Below are 20,088 nucleotides of genomic sequence, written 5' to 3'. Positions count from 1 at the left end.
GACTAATAAAGGTAACGGTCACGGTAATTTTGACCTTTGACCACTAAAATTTAATCAGTTGATCAGTGAGTCGAAGTGCACGTTTGTGTTAAATTTTTTTTAGAAAATCCTCAAGGAGCTCTTGAGGTATTGCGTTCACAAGGATGAGTCAGACGAGGTCACAGTGACTTTGACCTTTGACTTACAACCCCAAAGATTAAATCACTTAATCGTTGAGTCCAAGTGGACGTTTGTGCCAAATTTGAAAAAATTCCCTCAAGGCTGTGCTTAGAGATTGCATTCATGAGAATAGGATGGACGGACGGACAACAAGAAAACATAATGCCTCTGGCAACAACTATTGGCAGCACACTGAGACAGACATGGTCATAGTGACCTTGACCCTGACGTATAACCACCAAGATCAAGACGCTACATCGTTGAGTCCAAGTGGATGTTTGTGCCAAATCTGAAGAAATTCCCTCAAGGCATTCCTTCGATACTGTGTTAGCGAGAATTGGATGGACGAAAACATAATGCTTCTGGCCACAACTATCGCTGGCACACAGACATAAAGATAAATCTATATTTGTACGCAATTTTTAGAAATTTATATTGTCCAGGAGCCAATGTGTTAGAGCAGGAAATTCAGTAAAATTAAAGATGGTCTAACACATTGTTAGTTTTGGTCTTTTTAAGGGATTTGTTGACAGTATCAAAAATATAGACATAAAACCAGCCTTGTCCTTAATGTGAACCAAGACAATACACCAGTGTATATAGTCTGTATAATATAACAAGAAGCACGCAGGATAAACAATGAGCTCTTTAAACCTTTTGTCGTGTTTGTGTCCAGACTCCCTTCACCCTCACCCTCAGGATCTGGGACATCTACATCTTGGAGGGAGAACGGGTGCTGCCCACCATGTCCTACACTGTCCTCAAACTGCACAAGAGTAAGACTGTTTAGTCTACGCTGTGGTCCCAGCTGGTGTCCACCTGTCAGAGACTGACTATGTCGTGTGTGTGTGTGTGTGTGTGTGTGTGTGTGTGTTCTACAGAGCATCTGATGAAGCTGTCCATGGAGGAGCTGGTGGAGTTTCTGCAGGTGACTTTGTCCAAAGATTTCTTCTTCGAGGACGACTTTGTGATCGAGCAGCTACAGGCGTCCATGACGGAGCTCAGGAGGGCGAAGCTGGAGCTGCCCGCACCAGGTACTGTTAGGGCATGAAGCACACAGATGAAGAATCACCCTCGTTAATACCTAAAGGGACATTTCTGACTGAAGTTCTGATGCGGCCGACTCAACGCTGAACCAAAGCAAAATACAAACCAAAATGCTGCTCTGTTCTTCACATTTTTACTATGGAACTGATTAATAGTTTGAACTGAAATTTTTCAGTACTTTCACAGCAAAAGTTCATATATACAATTAAGAATAATTAATCACACAGCATGTAATTAATTTGATTTTTTTTTTTTTGATCGCTTGACAGCCCTATTTTAAATCAAATCTTTTAAGGGTTTAGACAAAAAAAAGCACTTTTATTAATTCAATGATTAGTCTATTAGTTAACACACACTTATTGAAAAATAACTAAAGAAAATCAGCAATCCACCTGACATCAAATTAACAGTGAAACAAACACTCCTATGTATGATGTCTTTTACACGACAGTCCCTGTGGCTTCCTGCTGTCCTTTAGCTCGTAGCTGTATCAGTATATTAGTAGTATGTGTGTGTGTTTCTAATCTTGCTCTGTCTCCTCATTAATCTGCCTTCTCTCCTTCTTCTTTCAAACAATGTTAGCCAACAACAACAAAAGTGTGGCCGTGAGTGGGGGCCACATCCCCTCCTACAACAGTAACCGGTGGGCTATCCTGACTGGTCTTCCCCCTCTCCATGTCTCTGTCCATCTGTCCCCCAGTCAGTCCGTTCGTTCGTTCTTCGTCCGTCCTGTCTGTCGCCTGTCTGTCCAGCAGCACTCGGGTTTTTCCTTCACAAACTAGTCTTCCAGCTGTTTTTTATTCCCCCACATTAATATTTTAACTAAGTTCAGATGCATTGCTTCAGTCCTGCAGTGGCTGGCCCTCCTCCTGTCTTTGTATCTTCAGTTTTTTTCCTACCCTTTACTTCTGTTTTGATTCTGACGTGGTTGTAGAGTTTCAGCTGTGTCCACAAAGGTCTTTCAGGTGACATAACGTGCCATCTGGTGGCCAACTAAAGGCACTGCATGATGAGTTTTAACTCTGAAGTTAACATTTCAATATTTATTTTGCGTTTTTTAGTCAAAAGCTGTTCTGCACATTCATTATTTAAACATGAAAATGGCTCTTTAAAGTGGTCGTAGTGACTTGAAAGTACCAACTTCCTTTTATAAAGCTGGGTTACTGTGTTGGAGAAATATACCTTAATTGGACAGCTCACCCCTAATCATAAACACATACTCTTCTTTTTACCTGTAGAGCTGTTTATCAGTTTAGATTGTTTTGGTGTGAGCTGCTGAGCGTTGGAGATGAAACTAGATGGCAAATACAAAGTCAAAGTGCCAAATACATACTTGAAAAGCTCAACATCAATGTCTCTTTCCAGAAATTATGACCTGGTTACTCAAGATAATCCACAGACCTTCTGCACGTTCCAATCCCCATACCACCGTACAATAATGGCCCTGTCCAAATACCCACACTTGTGCCCTGAGGTCTTCCCTGAAGTGCACTTGCTGGAAGTGAGGTCTGATGCGAGCTTTCGGAAAGGGTGCATTAAGGGTCCAGGTTTGCACCCCTTGATAACAACAGAAGACAACTGGGACACCCTACATGGCGGGCGCAAGTGCAAGTATTTGGACAGGGCCATAGTTTGCCAGAAAAAGATTTAGAATGTCCCAGTACATGATATGTCAAATGCAGCATACTGAAAATACCATGATGTTGTACTACATCTGGTTGGATTTTGCAGTATGCAAGCCAGCATGCTTTTCTGGCTATCCTGACCCACAGTCCTCTGCACAGTGAACGCTACATCACATTAACCACGCCGCAAACAAATGACAGCTTGACAGCTCATTGACAGCTGTCAGAAGTCACAATGACGAGTGACAGCACATTGAAGTTACTCATGACCAGTCGAACAGTAATAATGGGAATATAACATGAACGAAATAATCATAAATATTACAAACAACAAAAGGACGTAACTAAAAAGAACACTGGCAGAGAACTGCAGATGTGATTTCACTCACAGATATAATATGTTAGCATCTACAAACTGTGCAGTTACAACTTTAAAGTTAAACTACACACATCACAAAGTAACAACAGCAGAGCTCTCAGGGTTGATCTTTGTCTCCAGCCAACTCTGTAAGTGCCGTTTGTTTTATCTCCAAGGTAACAGATATATAAGCAGGAGGGTCAAAGTTCAGAGTGTAACGTTATGAGACAGTAGTGTGTCCTAATTGTGTACATACTGCATGCAACAGTACGTGCTTTTTAAAGGCAGCTGCAGTACCTACTGAAAGTTTAAGAAAAAGTATGCAAATCGGAACACACCCCTTGTAAAACTATTTTCTTTCGACCAAACTGAAAGGAAGTATGCATCTACTGCTAGCTCACCCGAGGAGGACGCCATTAATGTTTACATCTTGCACTGTCATGAGCATGAGCATCTCTTCAATGAGTAGATGCACGCTTCCTTCTGCGCATTGATTTGCTTGGCAGGTGTAGTTTGGTACAAAGAAGATAGTTCCTAGATCAAACTGCTCGCAACAAGGTCTGTGGATTATCTTGAGTAACCGGGTCATGATTTCTAGAAAGAGACATTGCTGTTGAGTTTTTCAAATGTATTTTTTGGCACTTTGATCACCACCAGCTGAGAGAAGGCAGACATCCCTTTGACTCAGCAACTCTGACCAAAACAGTCTCGACTGACGGATACCACCACAGGTAAGAGGAAAAATATGTATTTAGCATTGGGGGTGAACTGTCCCTTTAACCTATAAACTCACAGACTGGATCAGCACCTGTCTTCAACAATCTTCTCCAGGTTGTGTCATCTTCCTACATTTAGTGATTAGTGTGTAAGTTAGTCCTCTTAACCAGCAGCAACCACATTTTTTGGTCAGATGTTTTACTTTAATACAGTAGCTGAAGAAGAAACGCAGAACTTTCCTTTCTTCCAGAGCCCACACAGCTATAACAGTAGCTGTCTGTTCATTTCCCTGCCCGATGACAAGATAATGAGCCTCTTTTCCCAACATTGGAGGCTTTTGTTTAACTTCTGTTTTAACAACCATCTGCTACCAAATTTGCTGGTGTGCATGGGAGGGGGTATTTTTCAAATTTGCATTTTTGTGTCAGAATTGGCCACACTGTGAGAAATGACAGTGGTTTTATGGTTTTGAACTTGACTTGGCCTAGTTTGAGTTAAGAGATGGTCTGCTCCTTTCCGGACCACATCACCACCGCAGTGTAATTTACTCTGTGCAAACAGCAGCTGGGTGAATCTTTGATCTCCAGTGGCAGTGTGTGGACTCAGTTATTTTCTGTCACTCGGTACGTTTACATGCACAGTTAAGTCACGGTTACAGTTCGACTAGGCCACTGTCCTTGTCTACTACTGTCCCAGTATACAAGCACGGGAGGGGAACTGATTTATTGACAGAAGTATGTCCAACTCTGCCACGATAGGTGATGATATGCCCCCTTTTAGCTTGTTAGTATTGGACCTTTTTCCAGTTGACCTATTACGTCACAGACCAGACAAACAGATAAGTTAGCTTCGGTTAGCTGGTGGCAAACTGGAACCATGGTGGACAACTTTACAGCTCTGTAAATATTTTCCTTCCAAAAAACGCACAGCTCTGGATAGAGATTTCTCCATGTTGTTACCGGCTTCTTCTTCTGTTATGCATTTATTGCTCTCAACTGTCGGGTCAAAGCCTGGGGCAGAAACTATGGAGTACTTCAACTCCCAGTCGCATTATCTGGGTGTGTTAGTCCAGCTTTGAGAAATCTGATTTAGTAAAACGTCAGACAAACATGTTAACATTTATTTTGAAAGTGAAGTTTTTGTCGGACTAATTCGATAAATCACTTTTATGTCGTGTAAACGTACTGACTAACCCCTACAAAAAAGTAAAAGCCAACGTGAGAACTTGGATGCCAAAACCTGATCGTTTGTGCGGATATTTAGTATCCGCACATGTAATAATTTTGTCTCTTCAGAACAAAAAATGAGATAAGGCGCTGAATGTTTGGAAGGAAGATTCTTGTCAAACCAACCTATACTATAAAAGATAAGAGAAGGTTCGGGTTTGACAGATTGAAAAAGGAAGGATTGACAGAAAAAGTAAAAACAGCATCTTTTCTGTGATGTTATGACCCTTCAAATCCAATAACATCACTACTGTTTTATTTCCCTGTGACCTTTTGTTTATCAGCGAGGTAAAAGCCTCTACAGCAGCATTAATACTCTCCCGGTGTGAAAGCAGCTCCTTGAGGCAAGGTTAGACAGGTTTCATTGTTTAACACCCTCTCACTGCGCTGAAATCACTTCCTCCTTCCAGCTGTGTGAAATAAAAACAATACTGATACCTGCCAGCGGCGACCAATATGGTGGCCTTGAACAGCTCTGTCATGAAGTAAGGAACATGGAGGACAAAATAAAACTGGTTTAACAATGCTCGTATACTTTAGAGGAAGTTCAGTGAAACCAGCCAGAATCTGTGCTCACAGCTGTATTAGTGTGGCACTACTGTCGCACACATACTCAGTTTAATATGAAAGGAAATTAAGGGAAGTTAACTAATTTATAGTATGATTTTTTTTCTATTTGATCATCAAATTTTAATGTCATGCTGCACAGCTCTTATTCAGAATACAGCTAGAGGTTTTTAACATAAATATTAATCCAAATGTGTTGTAATTCTGCTTTTTTTTTGCCAAAAATATTACGGCATCTCAGTGAAATCCTCAAGGTTTTATTGATTATATATAAAAAATATTTTGACGGTGAATTAATAATTTAAAACATTTTGACAGGTCCACGCTTCTCTGTGTTGTCAGCTATCAAGAGTTTTTGAGTCATCTGCAAGGTTCTCAAAAAAAGTTAACTATCAATCCTGCCGGTGCTACATCTAAAATATACACACAGGATCTATGAGCAGCTTTACTCACCAGTTTGTGGACAGGATAGTCTTTGGTGAAGAAGGATGCCTGAAAGAAAACAAAAAACTATTTGCAACACAGCTGTTTCAGTTGTAAAGGAAATAATAGTTTTACTTTTTCACATAAACTGATTCAATTCTGAGGAGGGAGAACTGGACAAGATAGTTTGAGTTAGTCCACTCTGACCCATGTGTACAAGAGAAAAAGGTAGATAAACTCATCACGGGCAGACACTCAAGTTTGTGAATTCAGTTTCTTTAAGTTCACTTCCTGGATCACTCCCACAGCACCTCATCTCCCTCCAGCTGCTGCCTCCCGGCCCAACTCTGGTGATCACACTTTCCCTTCCAGTCCCCATCAACACCCAGCGTCACCATCACTGTGTCACACTGTATATGTTTCATTTCTTTTAGAGCAGTAACTTTAAGTCTTAACGTCTGAACTTGTGACATGTAGTGTAGTAACTCTGGTGCAAGCTGAGAGGTCTAAGTGAAGAAATATCTCTGTGGCTTTTAAGCTTGTACTTATCAGTCTCGGTACATTTAACATGGTTCATTTATCAAGAACTGTTTCTGTATGACCTTTCGAGTCTGGGGCTACTGCTGCAGCTAAGTACAGTTTAATGAAATGGAGTGAAACTCATAATTTCAGAGACCACTCAATAGAATGTCACTTCCTAATTGAGCCCCTCCAGCAAGCTGGGAATTAAAATCAAACACTACTTCTGATGTTTCTTTCTGTCCTTTGCTCTTTGCCTGTGAAAATGTATTTATGTGTCGTCATGAATGTAATTCTCCTTTATTTTTTGACCTCTCTATGGCAGTGGTGTTGCATGAATCCATGTCCCTGTTGTGACTCCTCATCTGACGTGAATCAGCGCCACACAATGTGTCAACCCATCACTGCTCAGTTCTGTTTCCTGATGGTGCTCTAATGTGTTTCTACTGTTCTGGTCTTGCAGGTAAAGAGGAAGAGTTTCCCAAGAAGCCTCTCGGGCAGCTTCCTCCTGAGGTGGCAGTAGCAGCGGTGAACCACGTGGCCAACGGGCAAAGCCACGCCGAGCCAGTCGAGCCTCCCAGGGACCCGAGTCCTGTACCAGACCGTCAGCGGGACAGCCGCCCCCCCAGCCGGTCACGCCGGGACTCACTGGAGAAAGTGACCCGCCGCAACAAGGATGACAGGAGGAATGTCCGCTCCAGGGGATCAGGGGAGATCCCCAATGAGCAGCAAAAGCAGTCCACCTCCACCACGCCTGAGAGAGGAGCAACCCCACCCTCAGCCCCCACCCCTACACCACAGCTCATTACAGTGGATAGAGGGAGGCCTCAGGGCCACGCCATCGCCAACCACAACTCCAACGCGGCCTCCAGCTCTCGCAGAGAAATCACTCCACGCTGGTACAAACCCTCCGAGACGAAGCTGGAAGCAGTCAAAGCAGCAGCAGCCCGGGAGGTCCAGCTGAGCAGAGGGGCGTCGCCGGCTCCTTCCAGCCCAGAGGACAGCGCTCAGCCCCACCGCCGGCCACGCTCCAAGGGCTTCGTCCCCGGTTCCGACCGAGGCTCCAACGCCTCCCAGTATGACAACGTACCAGGGCTGCCAGAGCAGGATTTCGAGATCCTGGAGCTTGACAGACCTCCGTCCAGAATGAGGACCCCCCGCAGTGAGACACCCTTCAGTGTATCATCCCTCCATCAGGGCAGCCCGAGCCGTGGCACCAGCCTGACCGGGAGCGTCGTCTCCGTCGCATCAGGGCCCAGGATGGCAAAACACCCTCTTCCTCCTTCGTTTTCCCACAACAGTCCAGGAGGGGTCCAGTCCAGCTACCCTGGCAACCAGAGCCAGTACCTCACCCCTCCTCAGCAGCACTCCCCAGGCAGAACTACAACCGAAGTCCCCATCTTCCATCCTGCGTACAGCGTGAGCCTGGACCACAGAGGGGAGGACAGACACTATGCCCCGCCCAACAGATTTACCCCGCCCTCAAATGTGGTGTACGGGGAAAGAGCGTACGCCACCACCCAGCGGCCAGCCAACAACCTCTCCCCAGACAAGGCTCTCATGAACAACTCCTACACCACCTACCGCAGGGGGCCGCCACCAAGCTCCACCCACAACCCCCGAAACACCAGGCCTCTCCCGGAGCACTCCATACAGCTGGAAACCAAGGGGAGCTCCACCCCTATCTACCTGCAACAGCTCACCTCCACCACACAGGTCTATGCTCCGGTGGACTACAGGTTTGAGGGGCATCGGAGAGGTGAGGCAAACCCACATTTCCTGCCAGAGGGCGGGCCTCGGCGGCCTGTAGACGGGCTCCCGTGGGCGCCGGAGGATGAGCTGCCCCCTCAGTCCCCAGGTGGGATGCCCCGTTCGCCCAGCTTCCAGCGAGCCCAAATGTCTCCCGTTCAGGAGTTCACTTTCCCCCCAAAACCAGACAGCCTGCTTCACTACAGGACACAATTCCAGGAGCAGCAGCCCGTCATAAGGCAACAGCTCCCCCAACTGTTTGGAGGACCACACTACAGGCACGCACAGGAGGCGTTTGCCATGCAGGAGTCCATGCTGCTGTGATTGGACGATACAGAAATGGCAAGACACTGTAAACAAAACATAAATAACTGAGGTGTAGTCACTGACACTGTGGTAAAGACGAGCAGTAGTCCTAGCTTTGTTAGAAGCCTGGTTTTGTTTCTGCTCTGTTGTTCTTTATGTGTGAAGTACTGACCTTCTGACTGTCACACTGCGGCGTTAATGCTGCAGGACACACCAGCCTCTGACGTTTTTACTTATCACTTTAAAAAGAGAAAAAAAAAACTGACTGAAGATTTTATTTTATTTTTGGATGTAAATCATTAACGACAGGTGACAGCATATATCTTTTAGAGTCTGATATGTACAGTGGATTTTTTTTTGTTATCAGTAGCAGGGGCAAAACTCTGATTTATTTTCCATCTTTATTTTTTTATATGTTACTTCCAGATATTTACATTAGAGATCGATTTACTCTATCTGCTTGTGAATGTTATTTTTCAATGAGAATACTATGTCCAATGATAGAGTTAGAGAGCAGTGATGAACGGGGTCACTGTACGTTTTGATTTCAATTTTGAAGCGCCTCCACTGTAGAACGAGCAGGTTTGTTGATTTATTTTTTAGCCTTTTCCCTTTCAGTTTCAGTGATAATATTCCTTCCTGATTAACTGATGTGCAATTAATTTCTCTTTCATATGTGAAGTACAGTACATTGGGTATTTACATGTGTTTGAGGCCAGTGTAGTTTTTGGTTAAATTCAAACCCTGATTAGAGACTCAAGGAATAGAGAGCTAATTTGTGAGGGCTAATAATATATATATTTTCTGGTTTGATAGCTTTGAGTCATCTGATTTGCTATGTAACCATAGGTAACGTGTTTTTTTTAAATTGCCGTACTGTAGTCTTCACATCTTGAGCACATGCAGCCAGAGATGGATGTGAACTAGTTTCAGTACAAGTTTGCTTTACTTCATTATGTCTTATTATTCTCAACACTGTCATATCAACTACTGTTCAGCTGCTGGCACTTCACTGGCATACAGAGTCATCTGGCACACACACATATGCACACACTACATGTCACAAATGTGTGAGTCACACATTTCAACATTTAATCAGCCACATTCCCTTTTATTATTATTATTTCTATTAGTCCTCATACTCTGGTTTTAAGCAGTTACTCCCAAACAGTATTGCCGTACTGTTCATTACATTCCCTAAGTTATCTTTGTTTTTTGTTAAACAACTAATTGCAGACCATTCTGATACTTTGCTTAATAAAATGAAGAGGGTGAAAATGACTCTTTGGCTCTGTCTTTGACTGGCTGTAAATCAGAGGTTTATTTCCACAAGGTTTTTCTACTAATAATGAAACTCTGCCCCCCAGTGGGGACACGAGGATATAAGGCAGAAAGTAAGGATGTATTTTTTTTTAAGTGAGTTTAAAAGCAATAAATGTAGAATTCAGATTATACATTTTTAAATATTCAAGTAAATGAGATTCCAGCACTTCAAAATTATATTAATCCAAAAATTAAATCAGTAATATTGTAGTTTATGTTCTGTACTACACTTGATAAACTTGGCTGCAGTGTCTCAGATATAAAAACATGCTGCATTTCTCTGTTTTATGTCATTGTACGTTAAATATATTTGGTTTTGGACTGGACAATTGAATGCAATTTGAAAACATATTGGGGGTTTGTAGTGCACATTTTGTACACTACATAATTAATCACAATATTGAGAGATTAATTTACTGTGAAAATCATTACCTTGCATCCTTATCTTAAAACCAATTAGTCGTTTTCCAAACAAGACCAAAGTATTATATCCATTATATTTGTGTTTTGAAGATATATTTAGATTAGCTGAAATTTTGTCTCATCAAATCTTTTTTCTATCAATGGGGGATAAATTACAATCTATAGCTTTAATAATTAATCGATTAATCAGTCAAGCTATTTTTCAATTGAATACTTTTTTTCCTACTCCCAGTTTCTCAATAGTGATGATTTTTAGCTATCTTGTGTCTTACAAGACACTGAACTGATAATTTGGGGACCAAAGATGCAACTTGAAGACATCAAGTTTGTGTATTTTCACTACTTCTTACATTTTCTAAACTAAATAATTTATTAAAGGATGCACAATAATATTGGTACGTCACCAGTATCAGCCGATATCGACTTTAAAATGAACTATCACAATCGCCCGACATGCTTTTACATATTGTTGCACAATGAATGAATATTACATACATTGAAAAGTACTGTATTTCATGTCTCCATCTGGTGGTGGGCCGTCATGATAAGAGTACACACGCATAATATGAGAGACTTGATGATCACTAAAATTAGGTGGGGAAAAATTGGATATATTGATATCAGTATCGGTTATCAGTCATTTGAGATCGTCATATTGAATACTGGCAAAAAATCCAATATCATGCAACCCGATAATTACTTAAACTGCTAGCCCTGCTAAAATCTAACTTGATTTAAAATATACATAAAATATTTATAAAAAATAAAATACTAATAGCTAAAATTTCAAACATTCACTGGCTGCAGCTTCTCAAGTGTGAGAATCTGCTGCTTACCTCTGTGCATTACATATCTTTAGGTTTTGGACTGAAAACAAGCAATTTGAAAAAATAATCTTAGGATTTCTCACAATTTTCTTTCATTTAAATGCCAAATGATTAATCAAAGAGAGACTATTTCACTGTGAGAATCATCAGGTTGCGAGTATGTCCTAAAGGGATAGTGCACCCAAAAATGAAAATTCAGCTATTATCTACTTACCCATATGCCAATGGAGGCCCTGGTGAAGTTTTAGAGTCCTCACATCCCTTGCGGAGATCGGCGGGGGGAGTGGATAGCACACCTAATGACAGACGGCGCCCCAGACTAACGTCCAAGAACACAAAATTGAATCCACAAAGTATCTCCATACTGCTCGTCCATAGTGATCCAAGTGTGCTGCAGCCCCGACATAAAAAGTTCTTTAGATAAACGTCATATGAACTCTGTTTTTAGCCTCACTGTAGCCTGTAGCTCTGACTGCTTCTCTGTGCTCCGTGCTCACGTGTGCGTGCCTGCGCGAGACCAGCGAAAGCATGAGCTTTGCTCACCCGTGTTTACATTACGTGACATGTGCACCGCAGGGGGAGAAAACGGTAACCACAGAGCTAAAAGATAATTTGCACTACGGTCTTTTAGCAAAGGACAGCCCAACATGTCTGAAGACTTTGAAATTGAGGAGAAACAGCATTTCTTTGTTGAGCCGTATTTGTTTGAGCCCGAGTATACGGACAAGGAACTCAGGCTACTGGACGAAGCAGCCGCCGCAGCTCATGAGCCTAACCCTCAGCCAGCCACAGAATACCGGAGTCGAGCACTGGAAACCTGGTGGTGTAGTTGTTTCAAATGCAAAGCAGTGCCAACGGGTGAGCAAAGTCTTTGCTGCTCAGACTGGGAATTGGCGATGCCTGCACTTGAGTATCTGGACATCAGTACTGACGAGACTGCTGCTCTTCAGAGACCGTGCATCACCGATCACCCTGAGTGCGCACACGTGAGCGCGGAGCATAGAGAAGCAGTCAGAGCTACAGGCTACAGTGAGGCTAAAAACAGAGTTCAGATGATGTTTTTCTAAACAACTTTTTATGTCGGGGCTGCAGCACACTTGGATCACTACGGATGAGCAGTATGGAGATATTTTGTGGATTCAATTTTGTGTTCTTGGACGTTAGTCTGGGGCGCCGTCTGCCATTAAGTGTGCTGGCCGCTCCCCCCACTGAGCTACGCAAGGGATGTGAGGACTCTAAAACTTCACCAGGGCCTCCATCGGCATATGGGTGAGTAGATAATGGCTAATTTTCATTTTTGGGTGCACTATCCCTTTAAAACCATTAAATCATTTTCCCAGTAAAATAAGAATACAATATATCCAGTATCTCCAATTTATCTGAACTTAATTTTTATTCCAATTAACTACTGACTGGCATCTATTCAAATATTTTTTTTTCTGTTGATGGGAATAAACTACAGTCTCAAGCTGAAACAATCAGTGGATAATCAATCAGACCAAGCTACTCTGATTTTTAATTTTCTCAATAGTGTGTATTTTTTTTTTTTAGCTCTCCTGTGTCTTATGAGAATGTTAACTGATGATTTGGGGGGAATTAAAAAAGCAACTCGAAAAGATCGAATTCAGCCTTAGGAAATAGTAATGGTTATGTTTTTCACAGGTCCCTCACATTTTATAAACTAAAAAATTAATCAGGGAAAAAGGTTGGTAGAATTAAATATATGCCAACCCTGCTAAAATCTAACTTGGTTAAAACAAGCAAAAAGTATTATTTTTATAAGTAAATATTCACTGGCTGCAGCTTCTCAATGTGAGAACATGCTGCTTTTCTCTTTTATACCATTGTGCACTAAGTATTTTTTGGTTTTGCACTGTTAGTGAGAAAAAAACAAGCACTTTGAAAACATTATCTTGGGGTTTTGTCTGTCGATGTCTCTCTATTATCTCACATTTAAATGCTAAACAATTAATTAAACTATTTAGAGACTAATTCACAGTGAAAACCATCATAATGCAGCCAAGTCTTGAAACCAATAGGTCCTTTTCCCCAGTAAAACAAGACTGGAATACTACATCCAATATTTAATTTCCAAGTTATACTTACATCAGCTACACTTTCATCTCATCATTTCTTTCTGTTAATGGGGATAAAGTACAATCTAAACCTGATATAATCAATGAATATCAGTCAGCCAAGCTATTTTGAATTTCAATTAAATACTTTTTAAAGCAAAAATAGAAAATTCTTCCTAATTCCAGCTCTTCAGCGGTGACGATTTTCAGCTTTACCTGTGTCTTACGAGATAGGTAGGGCTACCTGATCATTTGGGGCACAAAAAAACCTATTTAAAGAGATCAAATGTGGCTTTAAGAAATAGTAATGTGTATTTTTCACTATTTTCTAACACTTTATAGACTAAATAATTAATCTGGGGGAAAACTGGAAGACTTATCAATAATGAAAATAATTGCTAACCCAGCTACAAGCTAGCCTGATTAAGATATACAGACATTATTTATAAAAAGGTAAATGAATGATCTGCTGCTGAAGACATTATAATGAGAGCTTGTAGGGAGCCTGATGGCATCATTCAGCTGCCTGTTCACATGTTGTTACTGCATCTTTCAGGATAAATTGAAAAAGACTCCAGCTGAATGTCATGTCAGGAGCTTTGCTGGATGAGTAAACCCTGGGGATCGACACCATCCTGCCTCTGATGTCTGTTGTCAGTGGTGTGAAGACGTGTGTAAATAAGATGACAAATCTGTGGTTAGAAGACCTAACAGAGATGCAGCAGGATGTTTCTTTGAACCGACAAGTCTTAAGCTCAGTCGTGTTATTTTGGGAAACAATTTGCATAAATGAGAAGATAAATGTAAGAGGAAAGCTCAGAATAGCTCACTGGAATAAGCTGTTGATTGGAATGAATTAAAACAAACTATCAGCTGCCAAATACACGCTGCCACTGCTGCACTGCAGAGCCCATTGTGTTTTGTGAAACTTGAAATTAGTGCTGAAAGGATTAAATCGCCAAGTCAATTAAAACCAAATAATTTTGCAACAATTCTGATAGTTGGTATAATTGTTCAAGTCATTTGTCACAAACATTTGCATTCTCATCTGTGAGGATTTGCTGCTTTTCTCTGTTTACGGATCATTAAATATATTTAGATTTTAAACTGTCAATCAGAAGAAGTTATTTTAAGACGTCACATGATTTTTCACTATTTTCTGAACATTTATAGATTACATTTATAGAAAAAATAATAATTATTGATAGATTAACTGTTGGCAGTGCCACATCATGTTGTTCATGACAATATCGGCATAACTTTTAATATGATATGGAAAATTCTTCATATTTGCAACATTTCGACTTGTTGACGTCGTACTGTTACGCACTGCAACAGCAAATATGGTTGAAAGCACAATTATTACAGACCCTGCTGTGGTTCCAAAAAGAGGAGCAGCTTCAGTAGTGTGGAATTAACTGTGGCGTCCTGAATGTTTTACTTGTCAGACTCTTTTAGTCAGACTCTTACCGCTCAGAGGGAACTCATTCAGCGGCTCCTCTGGCAGCAGCACAGCGTCTCTCCCTCTCCTCTCTCACTGTGTCGTCAAGTGATTTTGTCATAAACCTGCGGAAATGAAAAACCTGCATGATGCTTGCAGCTCGACAAAAAACTACACAACAGCCTGTCAGAGGTTACAGCGTGATGATTAGAGGAGAAATGGCAGTGCATAAAGGTCCAGGTGGAAAAAAACAACTCAGTCATTTAGGATTTTACTAAAAGAAGGAAATCACCTGTTGATTTATATATATATATATATATATATATATATATATATATATATATATATATAGTTCCCAGGGGTCATTTTTGTATTTGGGAGCTGTTTAAATGTGTAATTTGAGGTAGATTTTATTTTGTTGAACTATTAATATTGTAACAGAATCTGAATCTCACTCTGAGTTACTGTTGTTGTTCACAAACTGAAGAAATGAGAGACCATTTTTGTTTAGTTTTTGCTGAATATTTGAAGGAACTTTATCACTTATTTTGTTGCAATTCTATTTTCTTAGATTAATAACTAATTAATAATGAATATCATTATCGCAAAAATACCCTGAAATAATCATGATCTTATTTTAGGGCCATATCGCCCACCCATAATCAATTGGTAAAAATAGTTGCAACTGAAAATGTAATTTACGCACATATTTTAGTTATATTTCAGGGAGAAAAGTACATAAGAATATTTAAAAACATCACTGCAAAACAAGTAATTTAAATAGATTACTTTCTGGTCTATAAAATTGTGGCACTTGTCACTATGTGCTGGTGTTTTTGACTGAACAATTAATCCAGACATGTAAAAACAATAATCAAACAGACTGATCAACAGTGACAATAACAGTTGTAGTCCTAAACCGTTTACACCAAATAAACACACTTCAGTTACTTTAATACAAAGAGATTGCAGATTAAAGACAATACCACTGCTGTGAATCATGAGATCCTGTTCTTGTGACATGCTCTAAATATTTTTGATAATAAATTTCAACTACAATTCCTCCAGCAACCTTTATGACTGTGAGGAACAGGTAATGATCCACTGAGCAACACTGATCACAACGTTACTTTGCTTTCCTTTAAGCCTTCAAAAATAACTTGATAAGACAGGTCACATCTGTACCCAGAGTATTTGTTAATTGTGCAAGAATGAACTCAGCACCTGTGCCTTCAAGTCCAAAATGTTTACACTGACAAAGTAATCACTTTTAGGATTTAATCGGACAACAGAACGTGCTTTGTTGTCAGCCCTCCTGGCTTTCACCTCTCAGATTAACACAATCACGCCATCATGTGGCCAGTCAGTAAAACTACAACCTTTACAAATCAAATTAAGAGCCAAATTTTGCACTTCTGAAATGTAGGTTCCTATTCCCATCACTTCAGAGCTTGATTATCTATCTCTGACATCTAGATTTAAACTTTATTTAGAGAGAAATTAAGTCAAAACAGTTTCTCACAACTCATTATTACATATCAGCTTGTGTGGTAGACAATAAATCGCAACATATCAATATATATCTATATATCTATATCTATATATATATATATATAATTATATATATTTTATCACAATACTGAGCATATCACAACATATTTAAAATTGCAATAATACTGCATTGCGACTTCAGAATCGTGATAATATAGTATTGTGGATCCTCTCTCGTGATTCCCACCCCTAGGAGGTATCTTCATAAGCCATTTTTGACTTCTAATCTCTCCAGCACAATGTTTTCAGAAATATCAGAAAAATCAGTCAATCATAAGTTTCCCCTCGGGGATCAATAAAGTATTTCTGATTCTGATTCAACTTTTAATTTCTTTTCTCCTGTCTTTACTGTACATGTATTTGCAAATAAATAAATAAACTAAACTAAACCTAAATGTTACCTAAATCTATTTTCTTTCTTCTGCCATCTTATTTATTGTTTGTTTGTTCTGTCATTCTGTTAATTGGCTCTACTACCACCAGTAATTTATAGATCACAAAACATTGAAAAACAATACCACTGGGAGGCATAATGCTAAAGACCAATTCAACCCAATATAAACATGATTACTCATACTTATTAACATGACCATTATAGTTCCATCACTAAGAAATGTGCTCATCTGCTACACCACGTTATTTTACAATCCAATGATACCTGGTAAATAAAACCCACAAATGCAGCCAGCTGCATAATAAAGCAAACTAAGCAACCTGAAACGTACATCAATCATCCACCAGTAGTCAGGAGAAGAACAGCAAGTCAGCAGTGCAGATATTAAATGAAATCTCAGCCCAATGTTACTGCACACAAACAAGATGTGCAGCAGAAAAGCCGGAAGTTAGCTAGTAACCACAAACACCAACAGCAGAAACTTAACGTTAACGTTACTGACATTTAGCGAGGAAAAACATACGCAGAAATGCGGCGACACATTAATCATGTAAGCACAAGCAGCAGGTCGGCAGTGAGGAAAGCTTTCGCCCAATGAAAAGTGCATGAGTGCCACTAATCACCTCCCGTAAATGTTGTTCGGGCTAACGGCTAACGCTAGCTAACCTTAGCATTACGAATGGTGGACGACGCGCTATCCATAGACATATATACATATACATGTATATATGTCTATGGCGCTATCTTCTTAATTTTTCTGAACTATATCAATGGGCATCTTTCGAGAACACAAAACGCTATTAAACAACACTTACCACAGTTCGGGAAGTATTTCCAGAGCCCTCAGTCGCTCTTTTCTCGGTTTTTAGAGTTTTTGTCCTTTCACTGTTTTTAGCCCGCTTTCAAATTTCTCCAAACTAAGATGGCGGCCGGAAGTGACCGGATGTGACCTCCGCTATTTATAAACTCAGAAAAATGTTTTTTCTTTCGCATATTTTAAACGATAGAAAAATAATACAAACAGATAAATGCACGCGATAATGAAATAAGTTTAAACAATTAAATAACTATTTTGTATATATAGATATACAGTACAGGCCAAAAGTTTGGACACACCTTCTCATTCAATGCGTTTTCTTTATTTTCATGACTATTTACATTGTAGATTCTCACTGAAGGCATCAAAACTATGAATGAACACATGTGGAGTTATGTACTTAACAAAAAAGGTGAAATAACTGAAAACATGTTTTATATTCTAGTTTCTTCAAAATAGCCACCCTTTGCTCTGATTACTGCTTTGCACACTCTTGGCATTCTCTCCATGAGCTTCAAGAGGTAGTCACCTGAAATGGTTTTCCAACAGTCTTGAAGGAGTTCCCAGAGGTGTTTAGCACTTGTTGGCCCCTTTGCCTTCACTCTGCGGTCCAGCTCACCCCAAACCATCTCGATTGGGTTCAGGTCCGGTGACTGTGGAGGCCAGGTCATCTGCTGCAGCACTCCATCACTCTCCTTCTTGGTCAAATAGCCCTTACACAGCCTGGAGGTGTGTTTGGGGTCATTGTCCTGTTGAAAAATAAATGATCATCCAACGAAACGCAAACCGGATGGGATGGCATGTCGCTGCAGGATGCTGTGGTAGCCATGCTGGTTCAGTGTGCCTTCAATTTTGAATAAATCCCCAACAGTGTCACCAGCAAAACACCCCCACACCATCACACCTCCTCCTCCATGCTTCACAGGGGAAACCAGGCATGTGGAATCCATCCGTTCACCTTTTCTGTGTCTCACAAAGACACGGCGGTTGGAACCAAAGATCTCAAATTTGGACTCATCAGACCAAAGCACAGATTTCCACTGGTCTAATGTCCATTCCTTGTGTTTCTTGGCCCAAACAAATCTCTTCTGCTTGCTGCCTCTCCTTAGCAGTGGTTTCCTAGCAGCTATTTGACCATGAAGGCCTGATTCGCGTAGTCTCCTCTTAACAGTTGTTCTAGAGATGGGTCTGCTGCTAGAACTCTGTGTGGCATTCATCTGGTCTCTGATCTGAGCTGCTGTTAACTTGCGATTTCTGAGGCTGGTGACTCGGATGAACTTATCCTCAGAAGCAGAGGTGACTCTTGGTCTTCCTTTCCTGGCTCGGTCCTCATGTGTGCCAGTTTCGTAGCGCTTGATGGTTTTTGCGACTCCACTTGGGGACACATTTAAAGTTTTTGCAATTTTCCGGACTGACTGACCTTCATTTCTTAAAGTAATGATGGCCACTCGTTTTTTCTTAAAGTAATGATGGCCACTGATTGGTTCTTGCCATAATATGAATTTTAACAGTTGTCCAATAGGGCTGTCGGCTGTGTATTAACCTGACTTCTGCACAGCACAACTGATGGTCCCAACCCCATTGATAAAGCAAGAAATTCCACTAATTAACCCTGATAAGGCACACCTGTGAAGTGGAAACCATTTCAGGTGACTACCTCTTGAAGCTCATGGAGAGAATGCCAAGAGTGTGCAAAGCAGTAATCAGAGCAAAGGGTGGCTATTTTGAAGAAACTAGAATATAAAACATGTTTTCAGTTATTTCACCTTTTTTTTTTAAGTACATAACTCCACATGTGTTCATTCATAGTTTTGATGCCTTCAGTGAGAATCTACAATGTAAATAGTCATGAAAATAAAGAAAACGCATTGAATGAGAAGGTGTGTCCAAACTTTTGGCCTGTACTGTATATATATAGTATAACTGTTTATGTGGGCTAAAGAAATCCTTCATGCACTCACAAGTACAGCACAAACTCCCCATGGACAAAGGGCTTCAGGTCTTCAGTAACATCTATTACATGCTACAGTTTGCTCATTAGTATCATAAAGTAATAGTATCATTCAAGGAATTTGCGTCAGGGTTTTGGTGTTTGACACAAACCTAAAGACAGAAAACAAAATTTAGAAAAAGGAAGTATTGCAAAAATCAAGAAATGTACGTACATAACTGAAGAAAACTACAATACAAATATAAAAATGATCACATAAATATATCTGAATTAAATGAAGGATCTGGGCAGTTTGTTGTAAAGGTAGCAGTTTCGTGCAAAATTGTCCAAAAATGACAATAATGATGGTTTATCAATGTCAGTTCTTTATTCACATGTACACCCTGCCCTCATGTGTTTTTACAACTTTATACAACAACTACTACATGATTGTCCATACTGTGACAGAATAATTAATGTGATAAAGTTCATTATTGACCTCTCTATAGAGCTGGATTTTGCATCCGAAACTGAAGACACAGTATGTAAATCATAAAAAAAAAATCAAAAAAAAAAAATCACCAAAATAAAGTCCAAAGCACAAAAAAACA

General features: G+C 40.3%; 1 protein-coding gene and 1 long non-coding RNA gene across 2 annotated transcripts in view; one reads left to right on the top strand and one right to left on the bottom strand.

The window, feature by feature from the left end:
• The window catches only part of LOC125883094 (USP6 N-terminal-like protein), a 354,121-nt gene extending 345,078 nt beyond the window's left edge, over window positions 1–9,043 (top strand). Inside the window, exons 9-11 of the mRNA XM_049567236.1 lie at window positions 836–935; window positions 1,041–1,193; window positions 7,105–9,043. Coding sequence (XP_049423193.1) covers window positions 836–935; window positions 1,041–1,193; window positions 7,105–8,714 — 1,863 coding nt within the window. The 3' untranslated portion in view covers window positions 8,715–9,043. The remainder of the gene's footprint in view (window positions 1–835; window positions 936–1,040; window positions 1,194–7,104) is intronic.
• On the bottom strand, window positions 1,087–17,642 carry LOC125883121 (uncharacterized). The gene is made up of 4 exons (XR_007448461.1): window positions 17,546–17,642; window positions 14,815–14,910; window positions 6,153–6,191; window positions 1,087–1,196 (listed from the first exon to the last, which is right to left on the bottom strand). It is a non-coding gene; the product is annotated as an uncharacterized LOC125883121 (long non-coding RNA).
• Window positions 17,643–20,088: the final 2,446 nt, after the last annotated feature.

Source organism: Epinephelus fuscoguttatus, linkage group LG22, assembly GCF_011397635.1.
Source record: "Epinephelus fuscoguttatus linkage group LG22, E.fuscoguttatus.final_Chr_v1".
Taxonomy (NCBI): Eukaryota; Metazoa; Chordata; class Actinopteri; order Perciformes; family Serranidae; genus Epinephelus; species Epinephelus fuscoguttatus.
The sequence above is the reverse complement of the archived record's forward strand: the minus strand, read 5'-3'. Positions and strand labels throughout refer to the sequence as shown.